Raw genomic sequence first — 14,534 nt, 5'->3', positions numbered from 1 at the left:
AATATACAACTGAGTTATACCTATGATAACTTTTAAATGACATTTGTGTAATTTTTAAGATATCACAAGAAAGTTTCTTTATCAACCTCTAACAATTAAATATAAATAAGTAATATAGTGCAGGCATGGAAACAAGTATTTATGCATTTATAATTTTGTAAAAAGATTGTTTGCAACATAGAACACATCTCTTTTCATAGATAAATGTTCCAGTTCACTTCTATGTTCTCTGCTCTGCATTATTGTCATTATTATTTTTTTGGTCCTCAAGTAGACAAAACATATTGGGGCAGAGTTTAGAGAAATATTTACTTTCAACATTCTGTTCTATCAGGCAAGGTTCATACATATATTGTGGTCTAGCAATTGGAATATTTCACTGTCAAACTTTGTTTAATTTTGCAGTGGGAGAAAAAAACACAACACATTAAAGCAATTGCTATACACAGTGAAAAAAAAGCAGAGAAATGTTACAGTCTCTATATTTCTAAGTGAACCTTATGAGTCATTCTACTTAACATAAAATAAAATTAAAAAAGGGTTAACCTGAGCAAGATGGTAGTTTGACAAGGTAAATAGACAAGGCATGAATTGAGGGTCATGGTAATATCTGATACTCTTGGACTTTAAAAAGAGATATTTAAAGTCATCTAAGCAGTTAATTTTACCATAAGTTCTCCAGGAGACCATATTCATTATGTGTCCTTGCTAGACTGAATAACCAAATCTCAAATGAAATCCTGAATTAGAGCCAGTACTCTGTCCCTTACCATCTTGAGGGATGGTAGGAAAACACCCTAGCTAACCACAGAACTTTTCAGTGGTTTCAGTTACATCCAAGATACTTTTATTTGGGTGACATCACATCCCAATCAGAGTATAGAAAAAAAAATATTTCTCTATAATAACATTTACACTTGAGAGTAAAATTTTAATAGGTAGTAAGAAGTGAAAGAAAATTGGCATTGTTATAAAACTCTAGAAATGACTTTGAATTGTTATTATATATTCAAAGTGACATTAAAATACTAAGACAAACTTAATCCCAAATATTATTGTAATCACAAATCTATATTTATATATTTACTATGTGATCCTAGGAACATGCTGGTTACAGTCAGTTGATCCTCAACTTCTCCAATTCATAATTTTTAAAAGTATTTTTTAATTATGATTATTTATTATGCTAAGTGAATTAAGCCAATCTGAGAAAGACAAATATCACATGATCTCATTTGTGGAATTTAATGAACAAAATGAATTGACCAACAAAATAATACCCGAAGCATGGGGGTATGAAACAGACTGACATACCTCCATGTCGGGATGGGGGAATGAAGAGAGATAAACCAAAGAACGTATCCTATATAATAAAAGGTTAATATGCAAATAGACCGAACAGCAGAACAACCAAGCAACCAGTCGCTATGACATGCACTGACCACGAGGCGGTGCACACGGAACATGGAGGGTGTCGGCAGCAGGCAGCAGAGCGGGGAACATGGCGGGCAGGCAGGGTGCTGGTCACTGTCATCAGGGCGAGCCTCTGGTGGTTACTAAAAATTCTTTGCTCCCGCGTGCCACGGTACCACCTGGTGTTCACACCTGCTACTGGTGATAGCTCTGCTCACACCCACAGCTGATGCTGCAGTCGCTGCTCACACCTGCTGCTGACACCCTGCACCAGCCCTGATAGCCCCTGAGGGCTTCTTCACCTCCACCTGCTCCTGAGGGGTGATCAGGGCAGCAGCCACCACTCACATCCACTGATGGTGCCAGACTCGCTTGAACCCACTGCTGGCACCAGCCCCAATCACTCTGCACTGTCAGAGGGTGCGAGCGGGGCCAGTGCCATCAGTGTGTGGGAGTGGTGGCAACGGGAACAGGGCTGCTGGCAGACAGGGAGCCAGGGGTGCAGAGTATGGGCCGAGACCTGCCCCTGTGCCCACTGCATTCTCACGGCCCACAGTTCATTTCAAGGTACATGAATTCGTGCACTGGTCCCCTAGTATACTTATATGCATAGTCCATGGGCACGGGCAATAGGGTGGTGAAGACCTGGAGCAGGGGAGTAGGGGCTTGGTAGAGGGGGTAAAGGGAGGGGAAATGGGAGACATCTGTAATATTGTCAACAACAAAATGTATAAAAAACGAAAATTAAGATTACTAGTAAATGGTAGCTATTGCAAACTACTTAGACCAATAAAAGGCTCCTTTAAAATGCTTGAAAATTCCACATCTGTATCTTACTAAAAATATTCAAAAAGTATAAAAGCCAGACATATCTAGATTTTTACTTCACTCAAGGTGGGATTTTCTTTCCAGTTCAAAGAGGGTTTTACTTTTGAGACAGTGGAGGATTACATCAAGTTGCAGTACATTTAGTGCAATGGGTTTATTTATAGTCCTATTAACTGCAAGGGATTGCAAGGCAGTTACATCAATAACACATTGATTTTAAACCCAACTTATGCAATATTCCATGAACAGCTGAGCAAGTAAATGAAAGAATTTTCATTTTCATTCAAATGTAAAACATAATTGATACTTTCCAAAACCTACACTATTAACTTATTCTAAAGGAGTGCCCACGTGTTTAGCACCCAGGGAGCTATGTCAGATTCTCCCAGGACCAGCAAGTGCAAAAGTTTAATAAGGACTAGATTAAAATATCTGAAAAAACATGTAGTAAATTAAAGTCCTAGAAAATCTTGAAAATTTTGCAAATTTTAATATCATTTTTACCAATTAAGTTTGCAAATGATCCAGTTTGCATGAAAAAAAAATGCTTATGAAGCTGTATTTGATTTAAATGGAAATCATATTCACCACCAGCTATTTCTCAGAACAAAATATAGCTTATTTAAATGGATGTCATCTTAATATTTTACATGTTCAAATTCAACTAAGGCAGCATATAGTACATCTTATTCCAAACTGTTATTAATTTTCTAGTCTGAAAAATAAATAAGGTTATTTCTTTTCATTAAGGCATTTTAAGATCTTAATTTAAGAATGTTGAAATCATAATGTGTCGTAATGTGAGTTTGGTGTGGATTGGAATTTGTTTTGTTTTACAATTTACGTATGAAATAATTCATTTTCATCTACCTTGTGGATATGTAATTCAATGAACAGGAAATGAATGAATGTTAATCAGCTTCACTTTTACATAGTTTTACTTAAGATTTTCAAAGAACTTAGATATATCTAACTTTTATTTCAATTAGAGTAAATTGTTAATAATTCTCTAAAAAACACTTTTCTTGCACCTTGAAAGTCTGCTTGAAGTTAGCTGCTTACAAAATCACATAATCATTTCTCCTGTGAAACTTTTGGAATTAAAGAAGTTACTATGGAAAAATTTTCTTTTTAACACTTCTAAATTCAGTGTTTGGGTTCATTGATTTCAATATTATACAAAACTAAATGAAGTAGTCAACTTTGTTTTCTGTAAGGTGAAAATCAGTGATGAATTGTCCCCTTAATTTTTGTGATTTGATGCTACTATAAATTCTAAAGATCATATTGCTGAATAGAGAAAATTGATAGACATTCCTCTCATCATAGTTGTCTTTATGGTTTATAATTCCTATAGAAAATATTTATTTTTAATATCATTAATTTAAACTATGGGGAATCTTTAAATTATCCTAATAAAATTAGTTTACATTCTAAATCATTTATCTCATGTATTTCTCAAGCAGGTTGTCTTTTATTGAGTTACTTTTATTCTATTTTATTTTATTTTATTTTGAGAGTATGTTTATTAAAGTTGGGGACAGTGAAACAAATAAGGGCTTAGGACAGAAGAAGCAACAGGAGAGTGCCTATGTGGGCCTGCTTTGGCTCTTGGAAAGTCAGAAAAAAGAGGGTTCTTAGAGACAGGTTCAGGGTGTTAGGCCAGTACGAGCTGCTGCTGCCCATTGCTCTCCTGGTTGCAAGTCTCATGGGGACCCTTAGAGTTTAGGAGATGCATGCCTGTGGGGAAAGAAGAGGGGAAGGGGAAAGGCACGGGCATGCTACCAGGAGGGAGAGCAAGCGCTGGATCCTCTTTCTTGAGGATTTTAAAGTCCTGGGGTTTAGGGAAGGTATTAAGGGAGGATCTCAATAGAATATACATCAGCTTTATGTTGATGTGCCAAAATGAGGTTTATTGCCTTAACTTCCTCTGTCTTTGGGTATGGTTGGCATAAATGGTACTAATTGGATTTCTGCTATCCATCTCCCTGAGTAGGATTAAAACCAAAATATGGGGTTTTTGAGTCCGAGTTCGTTGTCTGTCGAAATCAGAAACTCAAGTCGTGTTAGTGGAACTGAAGTTTATTGAAAGGAGCCAGTCCTGGAAAAGGTGCAGCTGGGGTTCGAGGAGCAGCCCAGTGTCCAGTGCTTCCTTTCCATGTTACTGGTGGGAGTAGTTCAGCATCCAAGCTAATTAAAGTCTAATCGTCCATGTGTGGAGGCCCCCATGGCCATAAGCCACGTGGGCACAGGGGAGCACATCTCCTGCCATCAACCCAAGAACCCAGAACACCAGAGAGAGAGAGAGAAGGGGAAGCATGCGTGCTTTTTATATACAGTATACGTTTGTTATTTCCTGGTTAGTCCTTTCAAATAATTTTGCCTTCGCAAATTCCTTGGGATTGGTTTATATGCCTTACTACCTTGTGATTGGTTATCTGCAAGCTTCATGTCTTAGCAACATTAAACATTCTAAAGTTCGTGTCTCCCTCGCACACCTTCCTTCTCTGCCCAGTTGGGGTGCCTTAGTAGCTTTGCCTACTTGGATTTTTGGTTTTATTTCCTCCTTCCCCTTCCTCCATGGTCCCTGTCCCTGTCTACTTAGCTTCCCTCTGTCTCCTTGGGATGATTTAAGCTATTTATACTCTGGTTGGGGAGGAGAAGTGTAAACCATTTACTCTTAAGTATCCTTGTTATGAAGATAAGATTTTTCTATTTACTAGATGCCTGTAAACTACTTGGGTGTTTAACTATCATTCTCAGTTTCCCTAACCCAGTGGTCGGCAAACTCATTAGTCAACAGAGCCAAATATCAACAGTACAACGACTGAAATTTCTTTTGAGAGACAAAATTTTTAAACTTAAACTTCTTCTAACGCCGCTTCTTCAAAATAGACTCGCCCAGGCTGTGGTATTTTGTGGAAGAGCCACACTCAAGGGGCCAAAGAGCCACATGTGGCTCACGAGCCACAGTTTGCCGACCGCTGTTAACCTACTTGCCCTGGCTTACTAGCATGTCTCATTTCTCCCTCAGAAACTTCCATCCATGAAATCTTTTAGGAAATATCTTGGGGATGATGAGGGAGGACAGTATGTCTTCATTAACTGCTTCCTGTTGACAGGATGTGGAAGTCTCTCCCTGCATGATCTCAGGGGGACAATGGAATGGGATCCAAGACTGGAACAGAGAGGTTATTTGCTGATTCTTCCAAAGTAGGAATGAACTGGAATCCCCAAAGCACATCCTCTTGATATGGAATTGTATGATTCCAGAAGCAAAGTTGGTAGATTACTTCATATTTTGTTGACTCAATTATGTAGTCTTGAAAATAAGTCAATTCAGTTAAATTGTTGAGTGTCATTTCAGAACGTGATGATGCAGAGGGGCTCCCAAAGTGAGACCAATATTGTATAAACAAAAAATCAGGTATTTAATAAGGGGCATGCCTATGAAACAGAAGAAAAAACAAAGTTTAGTGGTCACATACATTTTAAACCAGTTTCTGAGTCTGTAAGACTGTCAGCTGAGAAGACTTTTAGATGAAAGGATCAAATTTTCTTTTCTTAGAATGAAAGCAAGCAGTGTACAGTCTGATAGATCCTCCTTTTCTGCAGCTTGAATATCTCTGGTGATATAAATTCTGCACGGTGTACACAGGATCAGTCACTAAGATTGTTTAAGTATAAGCTGTTGTGATGCTTTCTCAAGGTTTTATCAAGTCCTTTAGCTGTAATTTGCAAGTGCAAAGCTCAGAAAAAAAAATGTTTAGTTCTCAATAATTCCAAGTCAAAGGATGGGAGAAAACGGAAACATTAGTTAGAAGAAATAAGTAGTCAATAATGCCATCTAAACAAAGTCCAGAAATAATAAGACAGGCTGAAAGTGTTCATTCAGCACATCAGTTCTTTGTTAATTTCTGTATCTGAGAAGGTTAGGCAACCTCTCTAGAGTAAGGACTAGACTCAGTGGGCCAAAGGATGACTGGCACTGAATGGGATATGAGCAAATAAAGACAGTGAGTATAGAATATTTTTAAAGAAATTCTAGCTGAGATTGAAGAATTAAGGACTTTTATTTTTAATTTTTATTTGTTTTATTTTTTAAAGAGTATTTTATAGATTTTTAGAGAGAGAGGAAGGGAGAAGAGAGAAACATCAATGAGAGAGCGTAACATCAATCAGCTGCCTCCTGCATGCTCTTCACCAGGAATGTGGGTGCGTGTGCCCTGACTGGGAATCAAACCAGCAGTGCATGGGACGATGTCCAACCAACTAAGCCATACTGGCCAGGGCAGCATTAAGGACTTTTTAAATGATAGCTGCCTTTATTTCATATATAAATTCAGTGGCAGGAACAGACTATACTGCACAAAAATAGAAAAGATAAAAGAAAAAGGAGAAAATTGGTAGAGGATTTATTCATTAATTTACTTCATTCATTCATTCAACAAATACTTATGGAAAACTTATAAATGCTCGGAACAATCCCAGGTGCTAGGGATATGGCCATGAATAAAACAAAAATTCCTGTCCTAAATTTGTGTGTTGGGGTAGGGTGTTGGGGTTGAAGGGGCAGACAAACAACTAAGAAGACACATTAGATGCTTCTGCTGACCCTCCTCACATCCTATCAGCCTACCTCTAATTCCTACTGTGTGTCTTTCTCTTTCTGCCCAGGACTTCTCTGACAGCAGGCAAAAGGGCAAGCAAGAGTCACAACTGGGAGTGTGGGAGATTTAACATCCCTGTGGGCATCCACTGAGTAATGGGATGAATAAATACTTTTCCTAGTACAAACCTCAGTGGACAGTTTTGGCAGTCACTGTCCATTATTCTTAGATTTTCTCAGTGGTAACTTCAGTGACACATCCTTTTATTGATTTTCCCTCCTTCCTCTCAATTCTTAATTCTTCACTCCTACTCTCCGCCTATAGATAATAGCTTACCTCAGATTCTGCTTTGGGAAGTTGGGGGGAACTCGTGTGTATTTCCAGATAGTGATAAGCACTAAATAGAAAGGCTAAAGCAAGAAAAGGATGTGTGTGTGTGTGTGTGAGAGAAAGAGAAAGAGAGAGAGAAACAAGCACATTTGCAAAGTGCTTTACATTTCTTAACTCATTTAATCTTCTCAACCATCCTCTCAGATGAGAAAACTGAATTACAAAGAAGCTACGTAGCTCACCTAGTATCACATGTATGGCCAGGTTTGAGTTACTGTTGGAATCCATACTGTTTGTTTGGCTCCAGAGTTCAGCTCTTTATACTTTGTTTAGGGCTCAGTTTCAGCCACCTACACAGTGAGGCCTTTAAAAATTATTCTTCCTACCTAACAAAGCCTTGTTCTCATTAGCCACCTCTGAAACCCCTAAGCCACTGGCCGGCAAACTCATTAGTCAACAGAGCCAAATATCAACAGTACAACGATTGAAATTTCTTTTGAGAGCCAAATTTTTTAAACTTAAACTTCTTCTAATGCCACTTCTTCAAAATAGACTCGCCCAGGCCGTGGTATTTTGTGGAAGAGCCACACTCAAGGGGCCAAAGAGCCGCATGTGGCTCACAAGCTGCAGTTTGCCGACCACTGCCTAAGCAATCTCCTTCTTAGCATTAAGAGGAATTAGCTAATGAGTTCAGATGAATAACCCTTTGGTGGTCTAAGTACATAAAAGAAGAGTACTTATTTATGCTAACCACATGAGTTCAAATCACCTACCACAAGCCCCAAAGAGGTAAGCCTCTTCGACACTTAACGGAGAAGTTCCATGGCATCCTTCACTGCAGTGAGTAATAAGCCCAACTTGGTAGGCTTCCATAGAACACTTCACAGTGCTTTCATCCCAGCTGAGCTCCTACAGTCCCCAGTGGCTGGAAACTAGCCTCACATTATCAGCTCATCATTGATGCTGTTAGGAGCTGGCCTGGCACTTTCAGCCAGGCCACGGTGTTCTCCGGTTGAACGTACACATTTTCACAGAACACCAACAGCAGACAGGGTCACTCTGAGACCCTGATGAGTCAAGAGGAAAGCAAGACCTTCCTGTAATTATACCTGCACACAGACAAGAATACAAACATTGTCCAAACCATAAAAGATGACCAAATCGCATATCCTACCGCTATGAATGATCGCAACTTGTTTCCAACCACTGCTTTATCCTCACTCGGTTCTTCCCTCCTTCTAAATAAGATTTATAAAGATACCCAATTATAGAATTACCTCAGCTTTTTGATAGCATCCAGTGCAGAGCAAAGCCCCACTTTCTTGAACCCTATATCAAATTACCTAACACAAGTCCAAAAGATGTAAGTCCTTTCATTGCTTACTGAGCAATTCCATGGCATCCTTTATTGCAGTGAGCAGTAAACCCAACTTGATCAACTACAGGTGTGTTCCCAATGGTCTTTGGCTGAAAGACATTAACACACTCTTATTGTCTGTTCTACACATTTAACCCTTACCTATGAAATTTCTTTCATGTATCTTATTTCTCAATTATATTGCTTCTTACGGGCACTGAAGTTTTCCCTCTGAAAACATATGTTTGTGTTCTTTGTTAATTAATTGATGACTTTTATAATTGACCAAAGGTTCACATTTTCTTTTCCTTCTTTAGGAACCAACTACTATTTCAGCAATGGAGCTTTCCACTAAGCAGGTAATATCATTATATATTAAAATCAGTATTCTACATTGTTTTAATTTTGTGTTTCAAATATATGAATATATTGATGATCCATATAATTGACAATTGTTCAAAAAAGAGAAAAGAATGTTTTTACAAAAAGCTAGTAGAATAAAATCTAAAGATATTTTCATTGCCCTCATGTTTTGACCAATCTTATATATGTCCTATCAATATACTTGTTAGATTATTACTTGTTGTAAATTTTCATTTATAGCATTTCTGGTTATTGTAATATAATTTACTAAATAATTGTATTCATCTATCTATCTTTCCTTTAAAAATAACAGTGGTGGATATTTCAGAGTGTAAATTTATAATTTAATTTATCTGTATATATAAACAAAGTACATTTAATAGGCTTAAAAGCATGCACTAGACTATATATTTGGAGATCTTGACTTTAAAGGTCACTTACTTTTTCACTGGTATTATAGTCTAGAGAAAACATTTAGTTTGGCTAACTATGAAGGGATAACGGCAAAACAGTCACTGCCAAATGATGTTATTAAACTCCATGAGTTCATAGGTTATGGGCAGCATGTTAACAGACTTTCCAGTCAAACTGAATGAATGCTTGGCAAGACACGTGAACACAAATGCCTTCTAAATGCTAAATGACATGTACAAAACACATATAATTTTAACAGCTAACCAAATACCCTTTCCCCATAAATGTTATCTAGCCTTTCTATCCAATATGTAACTGGTAATTATATTTTAAAAAGGTTTTAATATTGAGTTGAATTAATAATTAATTATTAAACCTAGTAGAAAAAACAACAACAGAACAGACTGGGGAGCCCTCACTTGCTGCAGTGAGAACTTACACACAAAATTGTTTAATATGAGAATCATTTGGCTAATCTTAACCCGTAACTGTCTTCTCTCTGACCATGCATTAGCCCTTGTACAAGACACTAAAGTACTGTGCCAATAAAACAGAGTGTATCCTTTCCACACATACATGTCAGAATAGATTGATAACCTCCAAGATATTTACAGAAACTCAGACTGCAGATATTATTGGCCTGATACTGTTATCTTACACTTCATAAGCATGTGTTCACCTGTTCTTATCATCTAAAAATTGTCAAATGTTGGCAAGCAAATCTGGGGATTTCCAGGATGAAATCAAGACTGGGATATTCTTTCCCATAATGATTTGTTAAATTAGTTATTCTCTACTAGGTTTCATTGCCAATCTTCATTATGTTGTATCTAGTATTATAAAACATATATTTCTATTTAAAAATGTTAAAGCTAACTCAACAATTGCCTATCAAATGTAATACATTTCATCAATATAAAAAACACCAAAAGTAAACTAACAAACAAACAAACAAAAAAAACAGTTTATCAGTTTAAAATTCCATGATGGAAGAAAGTGTTCCCAGTCTTTATTTTCCAGTAGTGGGAGTTCGATATCATTAAAATGTGACTCCATTTCTTTTATGCTCCTGGAAATTGTAAGAGAGAGGCAATAGTTTCAAGAGGGATAATCAGTGTTACAACTAATTTTCTGGATAAATGGACTCATCTCCTGCTTTATGACCTGCAACTTGTTAAGGAGGATAGTGAGAAAGCCTATGGTGATGTTAAATTGGGCAGAAAAAGCACATCAGGTTGCTTGCTAGTGACTGGATTAAGCTCAATGGTGCCTGCAAACCTCCCATGTATTTCATTTAGATAGCATAATTGGTTTTGCAAATCATTAATAGTACTGCAGAATAATTGTAAGATATAAGCTGGCCATTGAGTTGTATTTAATTTTTGGCATTTTATGAAATTTAGGTTTTTATTACAATAATTTTAGTTGCCATATTTGGAGTTTTCTATTCTTCCCATGTATTATTTTTCTGTTTTTCTCTTAAAGAAATATGGGTATATTTAAATATTATTTAGATAATAACAACTCTTTTTCTACTCAAATGTCATATTTTTAAAAATCTGTATGAATTTTGCTCATTCTTAAAAGCTATTAGACAAACATAGAGGTCTTTTGAATGGGTTGACCAACTTGGTCAATAGCTTTTTAAATAATTATGACCACAATATATGGTTCAGTGTGTCCTTATTTACCAATGCCAACTATGCTTCTGAATATTAATACCCTATTTTAACTAATTTAATTGTTGTTTAAGTATTATGTGTTTGTTTCATTTTTAAATTTACATTGAGATTGCTTGCTTTCAATACAATCTAAGTTTATTTTTTTTTAATGATGCTTTTGGAAAACAGAAATGAAGGATGGGGGGGAGTTAATTCTGTGAATTAAGTTATTTATTAATATTTTTCAAATTATGGTCAACTGTTATTGCACACTGCAGACGCTTTTAAGAAAAATAAAATTTAACCTAAGTGTCTCTCAATGAAAAGCTGAGAGATGATATTTCATTTTTTCTTCACAAGGACTTTTTCATTTCTTAGTTTGCCATGGTTTATGTCATCAGTCAATATATAATAATAAAAGATGAATATAGTAAGAAATTGAGCAGCTGTAATGTATACTCTGTACTATACTAGAATACTATACTATAAATAGTTTTCAATTACTGGAATGAAATGAGCAATATTGGTCAGGATAACTGCTTCCACTATGGTTTGTTTTTTGTTGTATCACTTCTTTCCTCTTAGCTCCCTTTTTTTTTCTTCCTTTTTTTTTGTTTAATATCTATTTTATTATTTCTTTTTTTCCCTTTCTTGTATTAAGATAAAATTAGTTGGTTAGCTTGAAGCACAGAATTATCTTCTATAAAAATACTCCTTATAACCTGAACAATTTATTTCATTCTAATAGATACTTCTGTCTTTATTCAGCTTATTTGTTTTTTCACATATGTAGTCCATCTTTGAAAATCTTTTGGAAATGCAATTTTATTTATACCCATTGCTGACTGTCAGGAAGTTTGCAATATCTAAAAGAGCACACATGCTTCAGAGACCAGCTTTTCTGTAACTTATTTTTATTTATATAGCTGAGAAATTAAAAAAAAAACAACGCTTTTAAGATCTTTTCCATGCAAAGTGTTACATATTTCAGTATTTACATAGGGTTTATTCAATCCTTTAGTGCAAGCAAAGGAAGCTATGACTCCAACTACAGTAAAATATGAAGAAAACACAAAATAATTTTATATAATTTCATTTTGTATTTAGATAAATTTGCAGCTTATATGCTACATTGGCTCAGTTTTGTAAAAGGTACTTTTCATACTGTGCTGAAATCTTGAATTTGTTGGTACTAGGAATTTCCCCGCCCCTATATTCTGTCTTATTGGGTAACTCCAAACTCATTGAGGATAACGGCATAGTAAAACATTTTATCTGGATGCATACTTTAAAGATTTAGTTAAACATGCTTATTTTATGGAAAAGGCTTAGAAAATAATGTGGTTGTCCTAAGGGCACAGTGAGAGTTAGTGTAGGGGGAGACTTAGAATCCAGGTCTCTCGCTGCCCGTTACAGCACAGCCCACAGTGCCCGAGCTTTAGCGTTAGGTCTGCTCCACCGGCCAGAGTGTACTTGATCTCCCTCTTGGATGACATTTCAAAGGAGAAGTCATTTTGTAGTTTTGTTAAAGTAATCTTTCTGGAGGTGGTGCAAGGACAACACATTTGGTTTTGAGCAAAACGTCTCACAAATGCAAGCCCTGAAACTACATGCCAGGCAATGTGGGCACCCAGGAGTCAGAAGCAAATGATTGCTGCCTCGGAGTACACAGCAAGGCAGACCATCTGATCAATCAAAATTATGACCACTAGAAGCAAAAACAAGCTATCTGAGAACCAAACACTGAAGATTTTATCATTACATTGTTCAACGTCTTACTGTCTTTCTTTTTTTTTTATTTAGGTATAGTTGACCTATCACTATCACTATCACTGTCTTCCTTTACCTTCCCTTGGGTTTATTCTTATAAAATTCACGTGTTTCAGTCAAATATTTAAATTTCAGTGGTGCTCTATTTTTACATGGTCACATTATTTGCCAGGCCTTTGAAGAAACTACCAATAATGAGATTTTTTTTAAACCTGCAAATATAAATTTATCTTTGCTATGTATAAACTTTTTAAAAGAAAACTTTGAAAAAAAAGTTAGTTTTGTCATAATAATACATTCTTTCTACAGCAACAGCTATACGTTGGCTCCACGGCGGGGGTCGCCCAGCTGCCTCTGCACCGGTGTGACGTCTATGGGAAAGCCTGCGCGGAGTGCTGCCTTGCCCGAGACCCTTACTGTGCCTGGGATGGCTCCTCTTGCTCTCGCTACTTTCCGACTGCAAAGAGGTAGGAAAGACACTGGAAGCAAACAAAATGTTTGCTACTTATCAGACCTGATTTCATTTTTGAAATAGCTTCCTTCATATAATATATCAACTTTTTTTCGATTAATAAAAAGAGGTTTGGAGTGTGTGTGTTTTTCCCCCTCTTTTCCTTAGTCAGAACCATCAGAAAAATGTGTACTAGGATAGTTGGGTACAAATGTAATGGGATAAATGGTTTTAATTAATTACTGAGGGAATTCTAAAACATCACAATAATATCTTTGAATGTTTGTACTTGGAAATGATAAAGTTTTGCAACTTCATTTTACACAGGGGAAAATGGAGTGGTAAATCATCTTCAACTTAAATCTATCATATAATCAGTCCATATGGATAAAAGATAGTTCATAATATTAAATGTCCATGTAGTATTAGCCTATCCATTTGTAAATATAGTTTTCTTAAGCCTTTAACATTCAGAATTGAGATATGTTTGTATCATTTTCCTATTCCTACTGATTTTGTTGGAAGTTTACATTTAAAACAAAAACTTACTGTGGAGATAATGCATTATTGATTAAAGAAACCATGGATAATTTAAAAAATAACAATGTGCAGTTTTTTACAGCAATTAAATTAAGTATTTGATTAAAATGTTATGGTTCCTAAAATCACTTAGCTTTATGGGACTTTTAATGTTAATCAAAAATATGAATTCATGTTTGAACTAAAATTGAGTATTATTTTCTTTCCATGTGAAAATATATAATATTGCCTAATTTAGTAATAATCCATTCTAATTTTAATAAGAAGGATTTAAAATCATAACTACAGCTCTGATATGTTAAAAAGTTGTGTGTTACATATTTGAAATGTGTCTATTGCATTCCTAAAATTCATGATTGAAGGAATTATTATTAACACATTTTGTTATGCCTTGCAGATTTTACTTAATCCAACTGCATGTTTCTTTGTAAAGGATGTTTAGAGACCTTACATTTATATATTCCTTGTGAAGGCATTTTTCAAAAGCTTAAATGCAGTAAAAAATGCCTTCCCAAGTGCTTTGTGGTTCCTGTTTCACAAGTTCTCTTGTTGGCTCAATTTTGAAATGTGCAACATCTGTTGATAGTCTCACCAATTCTACAAATAGGAATCTATAAATACTTTGGACTTCTAAATTTATGAATACAGTAACAAATTCTCAATGACCTTTGTGTGAGCTCTTTTCAGGGGTGGTAACTAACTTTTCAGAAAGACAATACCCATTAAAATAGATGCAGAAAACAGTTGGGCAAGTGTCCCCAATCTTTTCCGGTCTGTTACACATAGCCAGTCTCCAC

At 35.9% G+C, this 14,534-nt stretch overlaps 1 protein-coding gene across 2 annotated transcripts in view; it reads left to right on the top strand.

The window, feature by feature from the left end:
• Nucleotides 1–14,534, top strand: part of SEMA3A (semaphorin 3A) — a 202,666-nt gene that overhangs the window by 171,036 nt on the left and 17,096 nt on the right. For both annotated transcript variants that reach the window (XM_080664128.1, XM_080664129.1), the window contains 2 exons: nt 8,856–8,897; nt 13,056–13,213. In XM_080664128.1, the coding sequence (XP_080520254.1) occupies nt 8,856–8,897; nt 13,056–13,213 (200 nt within the window). The remainder of the gene's footprint in view (nt 1–8,855; nt 8,898–13,055; nt 13,214–14,534) is intronic.

The sequence above is a fragment of the Plecotus auritus genome, assembly GCF_963455305.1.
Source record: "Plecotus auritus genome assembly, chromosome: 4".
Classification (NCBI taxonomy): Eukaryota; Metazoa; Chordata; class Mammalia; order Chiroptera; family Vespertilionidae; genus Plecotus; species Plecotus auritus.
This window is presented reverse-complemented; position numbering and strand designations above follow the sequence as displayed.